This window comes from Protopterus annectens, chromosome 7.part1, assembly GCF_019279795.1.
Source record: "Protopterus annectens isolate FY-2018-M chromosome 7.part1, PAN1.0, whole genome shotgun sequence".
Classification (NCBI taxonomy): Eukaryota; Metazoa; Chordata; order Ceratodontiformes; family Protopteridae; genus Protopterus; species Protopterus annectens.
This window is the reverse complement of record NC_056740.1, coordinates 342,218,171-342,241,117: the sequence shown is the minus strand read 5'-3', so window position 1 is coordinate 342,241,117 and position 22,947 is coordinate 342,218,171. Positions and strand designations below refer to the sequence as shown.

The following is a 22,947-nucleotide window of genomic DNA, read 5'->3' as shown; positions in this document are numbered from 1 at the left end:
GGGTCAGAAGAGTGGGAAAATGTGGTTCCGGAAGTCCCAGGGAGCTGTGCCTGACACACGTGGAGAGTTCCCCTCCAGGGGCAGAGGAGAGAACAACAATAGATGCTGCCCTAGGGGCAGAGGGGGTCCGCAAAATCAGGGCCAAAGAGAATCCTTCTCTGACAAGCCCTTCCAGCATCCCTGAAGTGCTGCCCGACTGTCCACCTTCGGAGGCAGTCGGGGGAAGATTATCGCTGTACCCAAAAGCCTGGCTAAGTATAACACAAGACAAATGGGTACTTTCTATAATATCCGAAGGCTACAAAATCCCCTTCTTTTGCACGCCACTCCTTTCCAACAAGTCTCTTCCAGGTGTTCCACCCAATCTATGGGATCAGGCAGTCCAAGAAATTTCAAAACTGCTAAGGAAAAAAGCCATCCAATCAGTCCCAGCAGATCCGGAATTTACTCAAGGTTCTTTTTGGTACCAAAAAAGACAGGGGACTGGAGACCCATTCTGGATCTCAGCAGACTAAACAGGTCTGTGCAAAGAACAAAGTTCCGGATGGTCACGCTACAGTCCATTTTACCCTTTCTGGGTTAGGACAATTGGATGTGCTCCATAGATCTTCAGGACGCATACTACCATATCAAAATGCACAGACGCTCCAGAGGATTCCTCCGCTTCCGGCTGGGAGCCAGTCATTATCAGTTCAGAGCTCTGCCCTTTGGTCTCACCACAGCCCCAGGGTGTTCACCAAATGTTTGGCAGTAGTCACCACTCACTTGAGATGGCAAGGATTCCAGGTGTTTCCATATTTAGATGACTGGCTCCTTACTGCAACCTGCTGCAAGCCAGAGACTACACCATCCGAACGTGCTCCACTCTAGGCATCACAATAAATTTCGAAAAGTCTGCATTGTCACCTTGTCAATCTATTACCTTTATAGGTGCAAACTTAAACACAAAGGACATGTCAGCCACTCTCCCAGTAGACAGAGTGTTAACCATTCGACAGCATGTCCAGGTCTTATTCTGATGCAAAAGCATTCAGATCATATTCGTCCTAAAAACGTTGGGCCTCATGGCAGTGGCTATAATACTAGTCCCCCTTGCATGTTTTCACATGAGGATTCTTCAGTGGATGCTGTTCACGCAATGGTCCTTCCAGCAACTCCCATTGTCTCACATGATATTGATCACTCAGTCATGCAAAAAACAACTTGTTTGGTGGATGGTTTCCCCATCATTACACCAGGGCATACCATTTGTTCTTCCTTCTCCAGTAGCTACGGTGACCACGGACGCCTCCCTGATTGGGTGGGGGGGGGCATTTTCAGGGCAGAACAGTCCAAGGTACCTGGCAGCCTCACGAGTACCATCTGCATATCAATGTCTTGGAGATGAGAGCCGTGCTTTTAGCGTTGCAAGCTCTTCAGGACTCTCTTCCCACCGGGACTATTGCAATTCAGACAGACAATATGTCAGTGGTATGGTACATCAACAAGCAGGGCAGAACCAAGTCATATCCCTTATGTCGAGAAGCACTCAGACTTTGGCAGTGGGCGATCTCTTCCCAACAGTTTCTGATAGCAGCGCACATCCCTGGGAAGTCCAACGTTATAGCAGACAGGCTGAGCAGAGCAATTCTCATGCCTCACGAGTGGTCTCTCAATCAGACTGTGGCAGACAAAATCTTCCGCAAATGGGGTCAGCCTTGCTGTGACCTTTTTGCCACCCCCTTCAACAGCAAGTGTGACAAGTTCCTCTCTCTCCTCCCTCTTCCCGGACACTTCCCCAGAGACGCCCTAGTTCATGATTGGCCCCAGGGACTTCTTTATGCATTCCCTCCGTTTCCCCTGATTCCCAAACTAATTCAGAAGGCTACCACATTGGGATGCAAAATGATCCTGATTGCCCCTTACTGGCCTCGACAAATTTGGTTCCCTTTCCTGCATCATCACCTTCTGGAGCAGCCCTGGACTCTGGACCCAATTCCAGACCTCCTGATCCATCAATCAGGTGGGCTGCACCAATCTCTTCATTCTCTCCAGCTCACAGCTTGGTTTCTCCACTTCTGACATTAGCCAGGTTTCCTAACATTTCCCATTCGGTGCGTGAAATCATCTTATCCTCGCATAAGTCCACCACTAGAAAAACTTATGCTAGTAAGTGGAAACGTTTTTCCTTATGGGCAGAGACCAAGAACATAGACCCTTTTTCAGCCCCTGTGCACTCTGTTTTAGAATTTCTAGCAGAACTTTTTTGAACTGGATCCTCTTCTGCCACGATTAGAGTTCAGCTAGCTGCAATTTCAAATTTTCATACGGGCCTATCTGATTCAAGCATCATGTCCCATAAGCTTTGTAAAGCCTTTCTTAAAGGGACCACTCTACTCAGGCCCCCAGTAAGAGATCCCCTGCCTCCGTGGGATCTAAATTTGATTTTGGCTTCCCTAATACTAACCCCCTTTGAACCGGCAGCTTCTTGCTCCTTGAAGTTTCTTTCTTGGATGACTCTTCTTCTGGTTGCAGTTACGTCGGCTAGAAGAGTTTCTGAACTTCAGGCTCTTTGTGTTCGTCCTCCTTACTTAGTTTTTCACAAAGATAGAGTTTCTCTTCGGACTAACCCTTACTCCTGATTATAATTTGAATCAGTCCATTGAACTACCTGTGTTCTTTCCAAATTATTCCAACAAGGCAGAATACAAGTTACATCAGTTGGACGTTCATAGACAATTACGCTTTTACCTGCATAGAACCAAGCAAACCAGAAAATCAGACCAGTTGTTCCTGTCCTATGCTGAGGGAAAACAAGGCTTAAAAAAACAAGTCAAAAGTAACCTTATCTAGATGGTGGACTTCTACTATTACTTTTATTTATCAGTTAAGAAAAAAAGAGTGCCCTGCTAAACCCAAAGGTCACTCCACCAGAGCTCTAGCTACTTCTGTGGCTTTTCAAGCCAGATTACCAATGGAAACTATTTGTGCGGCAGCTACATGGGCTAATCCACATACCTTCATTTCGCATTATAAACTGTTTGTGGCCTCCAGAAGCAGAGCTGATTTTGGTTCCACTGTTCTGAAGAGTCTGTTCCGATGAGCAACCCAGGATTGAGGTGCTAGGGACGCTGTCCCAACCAGCAAGAATGAAGGTGAGATAGACAACTTAACATTAAGAAGTTATGTACCTACCAGTAAGCAGCTCTCGAGCTTTTAAAGATGGCAGAGTCGGAGCCAAAGATCGGCTCCAAACCCAACCAGCAAGAAAGAAGGCGAGAAGAAGACAACTAACATGGAACGTTATGGTAGGTACATAACTTCTTTTTTTTTTTTTTTTTTTTACCTAGTAGGGAAAGCATCAAAAGAGCAGGTGTTTACTAGGAAAAAGTTCTAGAGTTGGTTGTTTAATTGTTAGGATACAATTTGAGAGATAGATAGTCTTAGATTAGGAGGTTACTGTTTATTAGGATTCAGTTTTGTAAGGAAGAATTCTTCATTTATATGGCCAGTAGAGGTTAATTCTACAAGGAACTTTACAATGCTTTGTAGGATTAAATATATTGGTGGGGATCTTAGTGATTTGCCATGGTCTGGATTAACCTGGGGAGTAGCATGAGCATAGCCAATTATTAGAGTAGTGTTTTTTTAGGTGGTGTTTAAATTGTTTTGGAGGGTTGTGGTGGTTATGTGGTTTGGAAATGTATTCCAGGCCTGGGCTATTGTGCAGGCACATAGGGATTTACCTGCTTCATTTTTGTGTCTGATTACTTTTATTAGATTTTGGTTGCTAGATCTTAGTTCTCTAGTGGTTTTGTAAGGCTCAATAATGCTCTGAAGTGCTGGAATTTTATCTGGTAGGTGGTAGAGCTTTTGTGCTGTTGAGATTTGATTTAGTAGTAATACATTGGGTAGCTCTAGCCAATTGAGCTGTTTAAGGGATATACAATGATGGGACCTATGTGAGGTTTCAGTGGCAAATTTGGCAGTCCTGTTGCAACAAGATTCCATTTTGTTTAGGTCTTTTTGACTCAGATTGGTTAATATGGGGGAGATATATAGTAGGATGGATAGCAGATGGGTTCTAGCAGTAGTAGTTTTAGTATGTGTGTTCATGAATTGTTTGTTTCTATAGAGTAGGCCTAGTTTCTTGTTCACTTTTTTGATGGTTTGTGCTATATGGGTATCAAATTTTAGTTGGTGATCGATTTCTACACCTAGTAGTTTTGTGTGAGGAGTTGGTGTGATTTGAATATTACATTTAGAGTTTATAGTTAATGTTTTTTTTGAGGGATGGGATCTTCCGGGATTGAACAGAATCAGTTTAGTTTTTTAGTTTAGAAAGGTATCACTCCAAGGAGTTTAAGGGTATGGATTAAACCATTAGTGAGCCAACCCGATGATGTATTGCTTACAACCTGGGCCAACATACAACAAATTTCCTCAATGGAATTTTTTAAGGCCTTGCATGCCTTTCATGAACGGAGGGTGGAACATCAGATTTCGGAGGTTTCTCAAATTTGTCAACAGGCCAAACAATTTGAACATACATCTGCATATAGGGAATGTCTTAAGAAACTTAGTGGGGATTTGTTGTCTTTTGAAAAAGAGGTGAAAGAACGTAAGATTTGTAAATTTAACAGGGACTCCGATGACTATAGTCAGGGGCATCCCTTTGAACCAAGGAAAATGTCAAATTCTTTAAAAATAATGAGTTCATTCCTAGAAATAAAAGAAAAAGGAAATCTGTTCTTAAAAAAATCACATGGTGATGCTTTGGAAGATGACTTTTCATCTCATACCGATATTGAAACAGATTATTCTCCAAACATCACCAGTGCACAAGCGCTGTCCGTCTACAAATAGTTCAATGAGTCTAGATAATTTGTCTTTTTGTTGGCTGCTTAACCTTAAGGTATTTTTCAAAAATTTGGATTATGCTGGAGGGTCTGTTGCCCAAAGTGCATAAAAATCTTCATAACTCACCTGGGCGACCAATTGTTTCAGGTAGGGGGTCATTAACAGAGCCCATTTCTGTATATCTTACAAAGTATATTAAACCGCTTTTGCAGGCTGTTAGGGCTAGAATCAAAGATACTACAGAATTTCTTAACATCATTGCTGATGTACAACTGGAGGATGAATGGTTCTTTGCACTTTGGATGTTACATTACTCTATACTAGCATTCCTTACTGGGCAGGGTTGTTGGCCTTGGACTTTTGGCTTACTGGGTTGAAGTTATATAGTCCCGGTTTCAATACCTTTCTTCTCTCTCTTGCTGAGCATTGGCTGACAAAAAATGTCTTTCTCTTCAATGGTAAAAGTTATTTGCAAATGAGGGGTACTGCAATGGGGGCTTCTTTTGCCCCATTTATGCAGACCTCTTCATAGGATATATTGAACATTTCATAATTTATGATAGAAGTCATAACATTTTCATTGAGGAGATTGGCATTTGGAGAAGATTCTTTGATGACTGCTGGATGGTGTGGAAATCTCATGTTACATACATGGGAGAATTTGTTCAATATTTAAATGAAAATAAATGGGGGATCCATTTCTCACTCAATTTTGATAGGAAATGTGTTTCCTTTTTGGATGTGATGGTTAACAAACAAGATGATGACACCCTTCGCAGCACAGTATATAGAAAGCCATTTCATTCTAACTCCCTTCTATATGCATCCAACTGGCATCCAGGACATATTGTAAAAAATATTCCTAAATCCCAGTATATGAGGATTAGATGCATATGCTCTAAAGAGGAGGATTATGTTCAATCTAATGAAGATCTCACCAAGAGGTTTATGGAACGGGGATATTTGGCCAAGAATTTGATTCCAGCTAGTGATATAGTTGGTAAAATGCCCAGAGAGGACTTGCTAAGGTATCAGAGCCATAAGCCCAATAGTGGATCCAAAATTAGATTCACGACCACATTTGGTAGGAACACTAAACAATTGACTAATTTGGTTCAGCGACATTCGGACATTCTGTTATCTGATGAGCATTTGGGGCAAGTACTAGATAATAGATGTGCCTTTTCATTTCGTAGGGGTGTTACTTTAGGTGGACATTTCAATTTTTATAAAAAAACACCCTTTTTCTAATGAGAAGATCCAGCGTACATTGGATGGCACTAGATTATTTGGATGTTTCCCCTGTGAACATTGTAGTCTTTGCAGACATGTCCTTAAAACCAAGGAATTTACTACCAAAAATACCAAACGCGTTTTTGAGATTCAGACATTTGCCAGTCGCAGTAGTAGTTGGGTAGTATATATGGCTGTTTGCCATTGCTCTGCTTTTTATATTGGACAAACATCTAGATCTCTTAAACTGCAGATTTCGGAACATTTAAGTAATATAAGAAATAGAGTTGTTACTAATGCTCTTTATAAACACACTTTGGTTCGCAATACGGCCAATTTTCACTTTATTGTTATTGACAAGGTTGGCAACCCTAGATTTAATAAGACTAGTTGGTATGAATTTCTAAATAAAAAAGAAAATGCATGGATTATTAGACTGGGTGGGTTATTTCCCTTGGTCTGAATGAACATTTGTAAGGGCATATGTTTGTTTTCCCACATGGTTGGTTAAATACATTATGTATGGATATGTATATTTATATATACTATCAACGATATGTTCATTTTTGGCTTAGATTTTTTTAAACAGTCTGGGGGGTTAATTGCTGGAGATTTTGTATTGGTGATGAGGGTGATTCCTTGCATATATAAAGGAACATTATTGGTTGCTTGATCACATTGACAAAGGCATTTGGCTGAAACCGGTCTGTGTGTTCAGATTAGGAGGTTTTGGGCCTTCCTAATATGTTTTTATGTGTATTATCAATGATCAACAACAAGAATAAGACTTAATAAAGTCTTGGATCTCCGTAAGGTGCTGGCTGTCTTTTTTTATGTCTTTACATTAAGACAATAGCCAACTGCTTTCAGGGCTGGTAGTCCCAGTAGAGTAAAGAAAAAAGACAACAGTAGATTCATCCAAAAGTATCCACTTCCAGAATAAGTAGCAATTTAGTTTCCTGCTACATTAGACAGAAGATGAAGCTGCGTTGTTTTTCCCTGTTCCTGTTTGAGGTGATAGAAAACTTTACAAGGAAAAGCATTATAGCAAATGGATAGGTGGATGGATGGCTATAATGGGGTAATAATTTCACTAATTCTGATCAAACCATATTTTGCTATCCTGGAAACAGTTCCCAGCTTATTTTGGAAGATCTCTACATATGCTGAGGCAAGCTGAGATACATTATTTCCGCAGTGGGATATGGGTCTTTCCTGTGGCCTCCTCCCAATAGGCCATGAAGAGTACATCTCTTATGGGAAGTGTATAGAGGGCATCCTCACTGTATGGCCAAACCACCTCAACTGACAGCTTTCTTTCTAGAGGAGCACTAGTTCTACACTGAGAGATTCCCAGATTTTGCTGCTTCTTATGCTGTTATGAAATCTAAGCCTACAACCCTGTAAAGGAACCATGTTTCTTCTACTTGTACCTGTTATGCTGTCTGTTTTTTTTTCATTAGTCAAGGCTTGACCATAGGTAAGGATGAAGACCTAGACTGACTACTAAGCTGTGGGTTTCAGCCTGAAACTCATTTCTTGTTTCACTAGTACAGACTGTGCTGTTCCTTCAGTATTGCTGCTGTTGCTCCCATCTTCTAGTCAGACTCTCAATCTCCTCTATTCTCACTTGTTTAGAAGATCTCAGGGTACTTAATCTTCTCTACTTGTCACAGGTGTTTTCTTTACTTGTCATAGATGCTTCCTTCTTATCAGGAGAGAGAGAGAGCAACTGACTGGTTTTCATAACAGCAATATGACTTCTGATTTCTAAGTGCTAATTTTGTACCAACTGCTTCATGCTCAGCTTTGAACCTTGCCATCAGACACCAATTGAGACACTTGTTTAAGACCAAGGAAACAGCATTGTTCATACGAAACATGCATCTGTTACAGTCTCAACCTGGATAATTTTTCAGACCTTGAATGCAATGCATCTTAATTTTTGTCCTTGAATATAAAGAACTGAGGGAATAAAAGGCACACTTCTAGCAGATGTGTGTGTGTGTGTGTGTGTGTGTGTGTGTGTGTGTGTGTGTGTGTGTGTGTGTGTGTGTGTGTGTGCATGCACTCACATGGGTGTCTGACTGTCTGTGCATGTGAGAGTGTATAGGGTACCTTTGTCAACATAGTGCATGAGCCACCAGGGAAAACACTACCACCATCAGGTCTGATATCACTATTGTTAGAAAAAGGTGATTCGGAGATATACTACTGAGCCAATAATGAAGTCTTGCTCATTACAGTTATAGTTGTCTCTGAAATGCATTTTCTTACCATCATTTAAATTGACCTACGTGTGATAGGGATTTACCTGAGCTGTGTGACTTTTCATGAATCTTAGGTTATGTTTCCACAACAGACACTTTCTATATGCAAACTATGGTAAGATGATCCAGTATAAATATATGTTAAGAGACAAAGTAAATACTCTTCCATGAAAAGAGTAGTTCTTTGGGCACATCTTTATAATAGCTCACTTGTAATTAAAGTGTCTTTTGAAACCTTGTGTTAACTTGTATATATTTTGTTTTAATAATAGGGCTAAAAAGGAAATTGATTACATGGAATTTATGTTTCTCCTAACTGGCGGAGTTGGTCTACAGAATAAACATGAAAATCCTGACCCTTCTTGGCTTTTGGATAAAAGCTGGGATGAGATTTGCCGAGCAAGTGACCTGCCTTCATTTAAAGGACTAAGGTATCTGTAAACAGTTGCAGAAATGTTTTTCAGTTTATAATGTAAAGCATGAATAGCACATTATTTGAACTGCAACAGCCAAGCTTTAGTCATTTGTTGAAGAAGTGACTAGATAAAATATTTAAAATGAGGTATAAAAATGCAGCAATGACTTCAAAGGCAGATGTTTTCTCGGTGTTAACAACAAAATAGAATTAGTTTATGTGAGATGTTTAAAATGGTAGTTGTACAGTAAACAGATGATAAGTACCAGGAAAGAATTACTGTATGAAGCATTTGGTCTGAATCTAAGCTTAATAATTCATAGCTGTCAATGGTTAGAATGATTTTGTTAAATCTTTCTATTGTTTGGGGAACAGGTAAACATTGTTAGATCTAAAGCATACCCACTGATATGCATGCATACATTTTGTGGTTGCTTTTTTTGTAGTTTATTAAGCAGTATTAGTGGCACAACTGGTAGCATGCTTGTATTTGGTGCTGGAAGACTTCCATGCTAGATGATTGGATTGCTGACACTATTGTGCAGCATTTTGTTTGGGCGGGGGGGGGGGGGGCTGCATTCCTAACTATGCCATCCTTTGTATGAGATATTAAACCAAGGCCCCATTTGTTTCAGTTGGTGGCAGTTCATGGGATGTAAGAAAGTAAAAGATCCCACAGCACCCATTGAAAAGAGTAGGAGGTCATTTATTGTATCCAGTTATATAAGTTTACCTATTTACATACATTTACATTAGATTTACATTCCTTCGTCACTTTCAGTTTTTTTTGTTTCATGTTTGTATGGACCCCGACTCCTTTTTTCTACAACCACCACTTAAGTTTTCATAGTATATTTGGTATCATCCAATTTCCATTAAACATAATTTAAATATTTCATTCTATATTCTCCGTACAATACAAAACACTTTCTCATCCACATTTTAACATATTCTTTACATTTCTCATAAAATCCATATTCAATTATAAGCATATTTATCTGTTTATAATCCCATATTTCTTTCAAAAAGTTGTTCTCTGTTATTTTTTCCCATATTTTTTACTCTTTTACATGTTAAAAAACATGTTCTAGAGTTTCTAAATCACCACAAAATAGATATATCATTTCATTTACTTTTTTATAAGGTATATTCCTTTTATATCTATTTATTTGTAATGTCCATAAAAATCTTGGCATTCCACATTCTTCATATACAATTTATTTCTTTGTTTTTTTTTTTTAGATTTTGTTTTTTTTCTCCTGGCAAATGTCCCCATGGGTTCACATCATAATTTTTCATCATTATGTTTTTATACCACAATTTCCTATTTTCTTATACCTTCTCTGTGTTTAACATCCGTATTTGTATTTTGTCTTAATAAATTTTTATTTCTTCATTTCTCCAATCCTTCTCCCTCTTATTCAGTTTTATTACATGCCATTTTCTGTCATATTTTGTATTATATAGTCTTACTATCAATTTGCTTTCTTTTCCATGTATCCATCTTAGCACTCTATATACATTCAAGAATGCCCCATATACTATACATTCAACAGACCCAACCCCTCATCATCTTTATTCTTATATAATACTCCTGTTTTAACTGGGTTTAGTCTAGATCCCCAAATGAATCTAAACATCAGTTCAGTAAACTGTTTTCCCAAATGTTTTGGTATCTTATATACACCAGCCACATATGCTATTTTCCCATCCATATAGAATTAATCAAATGCACTTTTTCCATATAATACTAATTCCTCTTAGTTATTGTAACATTTTCATACATTGCTCCCTAACAACTCTCAATGCACCAGACTGTATTCCTAATACCGATATTTTCTTTATTCCAAATTTAATTCCTTTTAACGTCTCTTCTGAGCTAAATCCCTTACTTTTGTCTTTATTTAGTGACATCCCTATTCCTTGTAAGCTATTATTCACACACAAAATCACTTCTTCCATCATTTTACTGTCTTTAGTCATAAGATAGGATAACAGAACATTTAATACAATTATTCTCTGTGTATTGATTTTTTTCTGTTTTTTTCATGTGTTTTCTTTACTAGGCAATTCATTAATATTACAAATAAAATACTACTCATCAGACATCCTTGTTTTAACCCCCTATTCATCTCCATCTCTTCACTTAACCAACCATTTATGAAAACTCTTATTTTGTTATTAGTGCCTTATGAATTTGTTTACTAAAATTATGTCCTTCCATTATTTTCCATAGCATGTCATGATCTGTCATATCAAATGCTTTATTTTTATCTCCTACCAGTAATTTTGCTTCATTATTTTTTTTTACATCATCTATCATTTTTCTAACAATCATTAATACCTCCTGACATCATTTTCATTTAACTCCATAAATGCTATCTTCTAATACTTTATCTATCTTATTCTCTAATTTTCTTTGTATTATTTTAATAAATAACTTATAATCAGTATTATTTAACATAACTGGACTCCAGTTATTTGTTTCATTTTACTCTCCTTTCTTCCAGATAAATCTCTTGATTCCACTGCTTATTTGTGTATGATAAATACCATGCTTTAGCCCTTCATTAAATATACATATTAAGATTTCTTTTTTGCTCCATGTTCTTATTATACATTAAAATAACCTATGCCATCTGAACCTGCTGCATAATTTAGATTTAATTTCTTTATCACCATATCTAATTCCATTAAGGTAATTTGTTTATCGATATCTTTGTTTTTTTCTTTCATAAACTGCTTAACATTCCATTAATTTTCATTTTTTTTGTCTCTTTCCCTTACCATCTCTTTAACATACTGTACTACAACTTCAGTAATACTTCCTTTTTGTTTTTTCCACTTGCCCTTTTTATTATTTATTTCTCTCATTATGCCACTTTTTTCTTTTACCCTTTTACTTAAATAGGGACATATTCCTTCCTTTTTCCTTTGTAAGAAATATTTTTTTATACAACTCCTTATTTTTTCTTGATTTATTTTATGTATCTCTTCTTCTTTTCAGTAATATAATTTCTAATTTCTCTCCAAGCATTCCAATACCTTATTCTGCATTTCCATATATTCTTTTTTTTCTCTTTTTCTTTTATTCCAAGTTCCCACTGTAAATATATTCTTTATTTTTCTATTTAAATACCATCCACCATTCTGTCCATTTGTTATAAAACATTCTCATACTTATATGGGTCTTCCATCATTACAGTATATTACCTTTTCATTTCTCATTTATTCTTGTTATGCCTTTTCAGTTTTTTATATGTTCATTATTTTCTTGAGTTTCTGTCCATATTGCAATATGGATAGAAACTGAAGAAAATAATAAACATATGTGATCTGAAATACATGTTTCTACTGCTTCTTCTATGATTATTTCTGTACTTCTAGAAACTAAGAAGTAATCAATCTGTGTTTTAATATTTCCTTTCCTATATGTACTTCTGTATATATTCCCTAACAATAAATTTCTACACTTCATAATCTCCATCATTTTTTACTTCTCTGAGCTATCTTTTTTCTTTTTATTCTTCAAGTCATAATTAAAATCACCTGTAACTATAATAGCCAGATAATCCAATGTCTTTAAAAAGCTTCTCTCTCTCTTTGTATGTTACACATACATATACTACTATAAGTCTGTAACCATTTTATTTTCCCTTCTTATGTCTACTACTAATAATTGTCATAGTTTTACTAAAGTAAGATCAGATGTCAGAATTGCTGTACAATATAGTGCTGCTATCCCTGAACAGGTTTTGCCTCTTAAATTTCAAATGATACCTCCTCTGCATATGTTTTCTGTTTTCAGTCTTTCTTCCTTTGTTTAACCTCTAACATCTTCTAATATTATAATATCTAATTCACATTTATTGCACCACTCTAATACTCCAATTCTTCTTGCTAAAGTTTTTATACTGTTCACATTAACTGATACAATTATAAGATTATTTGTTTCTCTTCTTCTTAGTCTATGGGAAATTCTGTATTTTTATCCATTTTCTTTCTTTTTTATTACAGTTACTCTTTCAGTCTCTGTTTGAAACTTTATATGCATTTTCTTTTGTGTTTCATGATAAAATGTCTTAATGATATAATTATTCCATAAATGCATGTCTTTTCTTTTATCATATTCCCCCAAAAATGTTTCTAGTCCTGTAGCAGTCTCAAAAAAAAACCACACCACACTGTATTTTTTATCAAAATAAATGCTCTTACCTCTTGTGCCTTGATTCCTAAAGGCATAATCACTGTATCAGTATTTCATACCTGTCCATCTCCTTCTCTTCCTAGTCTATATATACACAACGTACTTCTTTTTTTCTGTTTCTTCCATTTTCGTACTCTCTCTTTTTCCTTCTCTCTTCTCCTTTACTGTTTCTGCAAACCTTTTCTTATTTATGCTTTCACATCTTCATTTTGAATCTTCTCCATGATCTCTCCCCATAATAAATCTTTCCCAGCCTCTGGTTCATTTTCTTCTATTAAGTCCATTAATAAATCATTCCACAACCCTCCCAACTGGGGGGGTGGGGGGGGTGTTATTATAACAACATTTTCTTGTGACTGTTCCTCTCCTCTTAAGCTATTAAACACATTTCTTTGGAAAAGCTTGTCCATATCCTCCATGACTTTTTCTACCATTTATTACTTTTAAATATATAATCTGAGCTGTTTTCATAGATTTCCAAGAAGTTAGCATTCACCTCAGCTTCTTTCTCCCTCTAGTTGCCATATAGTGCACCATCCTCCCAGCTGCCATTTCACCAGGAATGTAACGTGCACACACAGTCCTCAGATATACAGACCATAAATGCAGTAATGAGTAGAGGAAGTTCCCTGATGCTCTGGCCAAATTTTACCTAGTAATATAAATAGTACCTTGGGTCTCACCTGAAAAGAGGCTAATAGTCTACCATGATTAACCTGGTCATCAAAGAAGAAATAAAATAAAATACATTTTGTTTGTAAGGAAATGTTTTTACAGTCTGAGTCAGCAGACAATTCACTTTTGGTGAAATATTAAATAAAAGGCAAGGTTTCCACAGTTCGTATATTAGTTACTCATTTGAATCTGCTTTTCTTTGTGACTTTCGAAGAAGCAACAGTGGTGCAGCAGTTTTTACTGCTGATTCACTGCTCTTGATTCTCCAGTTCATACCACAGCTGAGGTCTTCTGCTTTTCTCTTCACATTCTCCAAGTTTCTATATGGGTTTTTGCCAGGTGCTGCATTCTCTGCCTCATCTAAAAGACATGCCTTTAGGCAAGTTAGTGATTCTGTAATATATGCAGAGGGTGAATAAGTTTGTGTGTGCATCCTTCAGTGGACTGGCACCTAATTCAGGACTGCTTTTTGCCTTGTAGCCATTGTTAGCTGGTATAAGTGACAGTTCCCTCACAACCCTCAGGAAGGTAAAGCAGGTATCAGAGAATGACTGAATGAATAAAAGTTTTACAGTAAAACAGGTATCAGAGAATGACTGATTGAATGAAAATTTTATCAGGCTCATTGGCTTACTGTATTGGTGATCAAAATTTATTTACAAGTGTTAGATCAGTAGAATACTGATTCATTTCAGATGCGATAGCGTTGTCGCCTCACAGTAAGACGTTGTCCGGTTTGATTCTCAGTTAGAGCGTCTTCTGCATGGAGACATGCATGAATGGGCGTACCTTCATTGAAGGTTGTGCGTCAGGGCTGGCAACTCGGCACGTAAAAATCTACTGCCAATCATTAGCGGACCGGAGTTCTGCTGTGGTGACTCCTAACTGGGGAAAAGCCAAAAGACACAACAACAACAACAACTGAAATTGAAAGACCAACATATAATTGTTTGAATGATCTTTCAAGTGTGTATACTTCATTTTGAGAAGTTTTGCCCTCGTGTTGCTGACCTTCAAGTCTTCCCTTGATCAGATAGTGCCCATTCATTCCTCCTCTCTTGGGATTACACCTGGAGTAGGGGCAATAGCTGTCCAAGAGGGGGCCATCATTCAGGCAGTCATGAGTGTGCTTTATGCTTTCTCTGACATCCCAGTGATGAATATTTGGATTACAATATAAACCCAACCTCTGTGGTGATCTGAGCACTTATGTCACCACAAGGACTGCATATGCCCTCTGTATATACACACATTCTCCTCCAGATGTGGTGGCAAGGGCTACCACCAACGTGGGTGGTCATGCCCATGTCTTACCTGCACCATCACCCACTTCATGACAAAGCTCTGCTCTCTATTTGAGGCTTTGTCATCAGAGCAGTAGTGCATGCCATCCTGGAACCACCATCCCTCCCCTGCAAGGATGGGCTTGCCCTTCCTTCCTGCCAGTGCTGTCAAACACCAGAGCCACTAACTGAGCTCAGGATGCTTGGGCCATAGTCATGGCTCTATTCCTCTGTGCTACTTGTGCAGGCTGTTAATGCTTTATTTTTGCTGTCTTAATAATGTTGTTTGAATTAACTTTAGTTTAAAGCATTGCTTACAGACATTGCATTGTAACATGTATAATGTTTCATTGTTTGTCTCAATGTTTACAATAGACCAAGGACCTCATAAGAGGTCATTACATGCCTTGTTCTATGAGGACTAAGTGCACAAGTCTTTGCTCACACACCAAAAGTCAATTTTAACCTTAAAACTAATCAAAAAATCTGACTGTCTGATGCCAACAGAAAGTTTATTCCAAGTCTTTCTCATTCTATGCTGAAAAAAAAATTCTTCCCAGTGAACCCTTTGTATCTGTCATTACTTATTAGCAGGTCATTATTTTATTTATTCGTTTTCATTAGTTTACTGGGAAAGTCCAATTGGACAAACAAGCCCCTTTTCAGTAGAGGCCCGAGGAGAAAGTTTCACAAGAAATAATAACAGTAGTACATATACACCACAATACTCGGGTAATGTTTATCAGCATTACGGACAAAACAACATGAGAACTATTTACAGTAGTACTCTACAATATACAGAATGCTCAGGTGAAATTAGTAGCATTACATACTAAGTGAGGATAAATAAAACAGACAGTTATGAAATAAATAAGTATATTTTACAGAACATAGTCAACATTGTTTACAATTAAGTAGTAGTATATCAGGTCAGATGTGATTATATGCATTCTGTCATAACAAGAGTAGAAGACAGAAAATAAGAGAGAAGAGATAGTCATTGCATGTATGTGTGCATAGGAGAGGTAGTTTAAGAATAATTCAGCTTGGATAATAACAGGGGCATAGCCAGGAGGCAAGCAAGAATGGTTTTAATTTATCCTTGAATATATGTGCATTGTTGAGGAGTCTGATAGGAGGGGAACTGAGTTCCAAGATTTTGAAATATAATTGGGGTAAAAAGCATTTCCTGCTTTGTTGTGAGCTTTTTGAATTAAGAAGAGATGTTTGCCAATGGAGGGGGAGAGCTGTATTGGTAGAGTGGAGTTGTAGTATACTATTAAATGCAAGTTATTTTCAGGATGAAAACTAATCTGTGTTCAAACTGAAGTTGAGATTAGGTAAGGAAGTGATGTAGCTCAAGCCAGTTCAGGTGCCTGAGGACAATACAGTGATGTGTGGAGTTTGTCGGAAGCAAATTTTGCAGTTGTATTACAGCATTGCTCTAGTTTAATTGTCATGGTGGACTGGAGCTTGGTGAAAATAGGGGAGGCATACAGAAAAGTAGGCAGTTAGGTGGAGGCTAATGTTATCCAGCTGCTTTGAATCAGATTTTCTTTGGCTCCAAACAGCAGACCTTCTGTTATGTTTTTGGATTGCTTTTTCTATGGAGAAGAATGAGTCTTGAGTGAGCTTTTGGAGAAAAATCAGAATACAGAGGATTAGTCCAGATAAAATCACTTTAACAATCAGATCTAGGAGACTGTCTCTCTGTAATATCTTCCCTTCAGGACGAATAAAGGCATCTTGTTGAAGTTTCAAGTAGTTTATTCAGTTAAGTAGGTAGCTGAACAAATGCAAATAGTTGTTTGAAGCAAATTCAACTCCTTATTATACAGTATTTGTTTTAATGTGATCAGTACACATTTTATGTCATAAGCAGACTCTTCCTTCTTATCATTGTATAACCAAAAATATAGTCTTAAGAAACCGTTCCCTTTTTGTCAACCTTAAGTCAGCCAGATATGTCCACGTGGCCTTATGTGTTTCCTTCTGTATTAAATGCACAGTTTTCATTTAACCTAGATCATGTTGTTGGTCAGATGATGGGTTTGGGTTCCAGTCTGTCTGACTTCAGAAAATGACTCAAAGTGTCTACCAGGAAAAAGAAAGTGTATTGCATCAAAGGTGACAAAAATGTAATGTATGACATTCCTCAATAGATCACCGTTGCAGTAATTACATATGGGACATATCCTGCCATAAATACCACACATGCGACAAGCCTACAAAACTACAGACATTATATGTCTGCTTTTAGCATGAGTGGACTTGGCAATATAAGAGGGACATAAAAACATACCAAAACTCAGAGCTTACTTGCTGCTAGTCAAATTATGTAGACTCTCATCAGTGTTGCATCAAATATTTCTATACAGTTGGGTAAAGCTCAAGGTTTTCCATCAGATAAGTACCCCATTGGCGATCTTTCTTATTTCTTTCAAAATTTTATCAGAGAACTTCTTATATCTGTTAGAAAAGGAGTGTGTGAATGTGGCTATCAAATATCATACAAGGACTACCACTTTAGTTATTTGTACTGTTTGGGGGGTTGAACTTGACATTAAATAGTATTCAATTTGTCAAACATTTACCTGCATGACAATTAGGAGTAGGTTAAATTCCCTTCACATTTAACTTGAGAATAGATGGGTTCAGGACATAAGCCTTGCTAGGGTGCAACAAGAGGGTCAGTGGCTTTGGGTGCAGAGTGTTGGGTGGGTGCAATCAGCCATCCATCATCCTAATCAGTAATCAGTATTTAGTGCAGTACTGGCTTTTAATAGCCAATATTGCATTTGTGGTCAAAACTGAGAGTAACAGCAACTCCATGTGTGGTCTAAAACTGGAGTAGCTGTTTGCTACATTTGCATCAAGCAGTTTACTACAGTTTAATAGTAGAAGATTTTTTTTAACTAAAACATGAGCACCGCAGCACTCCATGCAGACAGGGTATAAACTGCATCATATTTGTAGAAAACAGTTTACTACAGTCTAAATGAAGACTTTTTTTTAACTAATACATCTATGCTGTAGCACTCTGTGCAGGTAGGATATAAACTGTAGCAAATTGTTTGCTACATTTTAGCAAGAAGTTTGCTACATTTTAAAAGAAGAATTTTTTTTACTGTGTAGAAAGAGGATGAGGGACAGGGTACATAAACAGGACCTGAATGGCCGAGGTGGGGGTGTCATGCATGTGGCCACCTGGTTGGTGTGCCAGTACAAGGAACAATATGTTTTTTTAACTGAGGAGGTATGGATCTCATTACAATAAGCTGACGGACAGAATGTTGTTTTTTTTCTGCTCCTTAACAGAAGAGTTAGCTGTGTGGGGGTGGGGGGGTAAATGGACTTACAGTAAAGTCTTTTTTGGTCTTCACTTGAAGAGTTGAGGGGCTGAGGCACTGGTTTGATGTACTGATATAGAGCACTTTTGGAGCCAGCTACACTTCTGCTTCAGGACTTGGTGGAAGTGACTATGGTGCTATCACCATAGGTAAAAAAGAAGTAAAATTTGTTGAGAGAAGTGATTGACATTAACCATATCTCATTCTGTCTTGTACAGACTGTGACTGATGACTCCACCATTGTGCATTCTCAGTCCACCAAGGTGAATTCATAGCCCATGGACCCCCCATCTACATCTCCTGGGACCTCTAGTGTGACCCCTTTAGAGACCATTATGGCCCAGGATCATCACTCATTCAATCAGACCATATGTTTAGCTAATTCATTCAACAATCATTTTATCTGAGAGTAAGGGAGGTATCCTCCAAGTTATTGTAAGGAAGAGCATCAAAGGCTCACTTGTGTTGGTCAAACCTATGGCTTCAACCCTGAAGACCATACTTATGGACACTCCAAATAAACATATTTAGAAAACCAAACATATCTCTCTCCATACTATCTCCCCACTACCTCTCCTAATTAGAAGGGACAAGGATAATTGGTTTAATTCTACTCAAGGGCTGTTTAAAGCTGTTCAGTCCTTTCAGTCCTCTGGCTGCTTCTTCCTCTTCCATGATTATTCCTATTAAGAGGAAGACAGTTTCTTCCTCTTCTGCAGAAGGTGAAATCGCTGATTCTGATAATATAGGGCTTGACTATGCCTTCCAGATTCCTTTCCCTAGTGGATGCGAATATGAGGCAAAGGACACATTATCCTCTGACTTCCCTAATGATGATATTATCTTTGGTTACACAATAACTGAAATGAAAGGTTTTTTTTCAAATGGGAGGGTAAAGAAATGTCCAACTTTTAGAAAAGGTACTTTGAATTGTTGAATATGGACACCGCTAAGCCTGTTGCTATACCTCCAGTTCTGGGAGGTCTGGAATATTTCCTTTACAGCTGTTTGCTTTAGTATCAAATTGACCTGGAAGGACAGATGCCTTTGTAATCCCGTGAACAGGAATATTTCTTTATGCCCTCCCTTCCTGTCATTTCCACAGTTCTACAAAAGATCAGAAGTACTTGCCAAATATGTCATTGGTGACTCCCCTTTGGCTTACACAGCACTAATTTTGCCACATTTCATGTGCAGGACATTAATAATATATATATATATATATATATATATATATATATATATATGTTTATGTATATATATATATATATATATATATATATGTATATATATATATATGTGTATTTGTATATATGTATATATATATATATATATATATATATATATATATGTATATGCATATATATGTGTATATGTATATATATATATATATATATATATATATATATATATGTGTGTGTGTGTATATATATATATATATATATATATATATATATGTATATGTATATATATATATATATATATATATATATATATATATCTATGTATATGTATATATATATATATATGTATATATGTATATGTATATATGTGTATGTATATGTATATATATATATATATATATGTATGTGTATGTATATATATGTATGTGTATGTATATATATGTATATGTATGTGTAGATATATATATATATATATATATATATATATATATATATATATATATATATGTATATGTATGTTGAGGGCTCAGTGTCTGTTATTCTAAAAGTGTATTAATTCTGGTTTAAGCACTTGGGCTTTCAGGCCAGTTATTTTACATTAAGAGGGTTCGTGGTCTGCACTCTTGTGGGAGGAGAGGCTGGACTCTGCTCTTCTGAGCTGGAAATTTCTGGTTAAAGGCTTATAGTGCATGCATATCTGAACTGCTTCTTACTGAAGTTGGTGTTCCTTGTTTGCTGTGGCATAGACTGGATTCGGGCCTGCTGGATCTAGCTTTGTTTGTGTAACGTGAGCACTAATCCAGGCATTCTCTAAAGTATTCAGTTGTATTTATTACTGCTTGGTAGTAACTTGATTAAAGTGTAGCCATCATTCTAAGTCTTTTGGATTAAGCACTTGGGCTTCAGACCAGTTGTTTTACATTAGGAAGGTTTGTGGCATGCACTGTGGTGGCAGGACAGGTAACTTTCATCCTTCTAAGTTGGGAACTGCTGATTGAGAGCCCAGTGTCTGTTATTCTTAAAGTGTATTAGTTCTGGTTTAAGCACTTGGGCTTCAGGCCAGTTATTTTACATTAAGAAGGTTCGTGGTCTGCACTCTTGTGGGAGAAGAGGCTGGACTCTGCCCTTCTGAGCTGGGAATTTCTGGTTAAAGGTTTATAGTGCCTAAATATTTGAACTATATCTTACTGAAATTGGTACACCTTGTTTGCTTTAGCATAGACTAGATCCAGGCCTGCTGAATCTAGCTTTGTTTATATGCTTGTTGTTTGTTTGCTTGTTATTTCCCTGGAACGCTAATTCCACCTAATCTCTGGCTTCTCAGCACTTCTGTGGATCACTAGTGATATCTGCATTGCTTACTGTACTTATTTCCTTGTTTCACTTGAAAGAAAGTTACTGTTTGTTGTTTTTGCATTTAAGTTACCTGTAACACATTGCACTTAAGTTACCTGGCACTTGCTCACTAAAGCAATTATATAAGTCAGCACTAAAAATTAAAAGCACTACACCCTCACTCCCCACTGGCCCTTGTTTTCAATTATTAAGGAATTCCCAATATTATTCTAGCATGTCCAAAGGTCAGTTGTCAATTTCCTCTCTGGTCCAGCTGGTGAATCTGGGAATCTTGAGGCAATGTTACAACTGCCTCATGTACACAGACAACCCTCTCCTCCTCCCAACAAATTCCAACACATGTGAGAGATGCAACCATATAGCCAAACTGGAGGCTAAGCTCTCTCAACTCAGTACTGGCAAAACCAGTCAGGAGGAGAAGGAAACCACACTCACTACAATTCCAGTCTCACATAGACCTACCACGACAGCAAACCAAACACATAATCACACAAAAACATACTCGGAGGCTCTAAATAAAGATCTGCCTAAGCAGCAGAGACCTCCAAAGCAGACACCCAAGCAACCGCTACCCCAAAACAAAACACATGCAACACATATCTCACAAAGCCAGTGTGCTGAACAGTCACAGCCCTTAAGACTAAACAACACACCTGATACACTTGTAATAGGTGACTCTATCATCAGGCACACTGACATCCCGCTCACCAGGCTGAACAAGGAGAGGGTCACGGTGAGCAGCCTGTCGGGTGCTAGGATCCACCACATAACACAAGCACTCAGGTCACTCCAAGGCAAGTACAAATATGACTCAGGCATTGTCCATGCTGGTGTGAATGACCTGAGACGTACCTCCCTGGACTACATGAAAAGAGACATAAAGGAGCTCTCTGAGCATGTAGCCCAGGCGCGTATGACCCTGACCTTGAGTAGCATCTTACCCTCACCAAGAATGATGCCACAATATGAAGACAAGATGATCAATTTCAACAATTGGCTTAAGTACTGGTGTCATTCAAAGGGGATCCAATGCCTGTCAGCTTGGGATGATATGCTCGACAAGCCACGATGCTTCGCTAGGGACGGCTTGCACCTGTCACCCTAGGCTTTCGGATATTGGCAAAGGCTCTTGCTACCCCCATAGTGCCTTTTTAGGCAAGGCTCAAAAGACAAACCCACCTCCATAGGTATCACAAGGGATAAGAAACTAAGAGTAATGCTACTCAACGCCAGAAGTCTAAACCTCAAGATGCACGCACTCAAAACTCTCCTTAGCATGGAGAACATCGATATCTGTGCAGTAACAGAAACCTGGTTCAGGGCTCCCGAGAGCACCCCAGCACTACCAGGTTATACCTCATACCATGCTTTTCGGCCCCAAAACTTGGACCGAACCACAAAAGGAGGGGGAGTATCGATATTCATCAAAGATATCCACACCTCCAGGTTGGTGGCAAAGCACGAAGCATCAGAGACTATCCATGTGCAACTAACAGTGGGTAAAACTGCCTTCCAGTTTACAGCCTGCTACAGACCACCCTCCCAAACCCAGGAACCCCACTTGTCCTTCCTGAGAACACTGGAAAATATGAAGGTCTCTCCAAACACCATTATATTGGGTGACTTCAACTACCCAAACATAGACTGGGAGCATTACTCTAGCTCCAACACCCTAGCCCAAAGGTTCCTAGAACTTATAAACTCAAATGCTATGGAACAACTTGTTACCACTCCCACAAGAGGGCAAAACATACTGGACCTGATCATCACCAACATGGGGACTCTATGCTCCAGACCAGAAGTGTATCCCTCACTGGTAAGATCAGACCATAAACTAATCTCACTGGATATTCACATCCCGACCCCATCCCCTGCCCAGAAAACCACAGTGAAAAACTTCTCTAAAGCAAATTTCACACTCCTCAAAACCGAGGTGGAATCCTTCAAAGCCCCCGGGCCTGTGGAAAATACGGCCCAGACCGCAGAATTCTTTATAAACGCATTCTATGAACACCTTCAGGAATGCATGGATCATGCAATCCCAAATAAAACCAAGACCCAGTCCTCCAAAGGCAGACGTCCTGTCTGGTGGACCTCAGCCATAAACAAACTATACAATAGAAGGAGGAAGCTAC

General features: G+C 38.1%; 1 protein-coding gene across 1 annotated transcript in view; it reads left to right on the top strand.

Moving 5' to 3' along the window:
- The window catches only part of DNAH12 (dynein axonemal heavy chain 12), a 4,520,724-nt gene that overhangs the window by 3,875,479 nt on the left and 622,298 nt on the right, over window positions 1–22,947 (top strand). Inside the window, exon 58 of the mRNA XM_044078497.1 lies at window positions 8,615–8,773. Within this exon, the coding sequence (XP_043934432.1) occupies window positions 8,615–8,773 (159 nt within the window). The remainder of the gene's footprint in view (window positions 1–8,614; window positions 8,774–22,947) is intronic.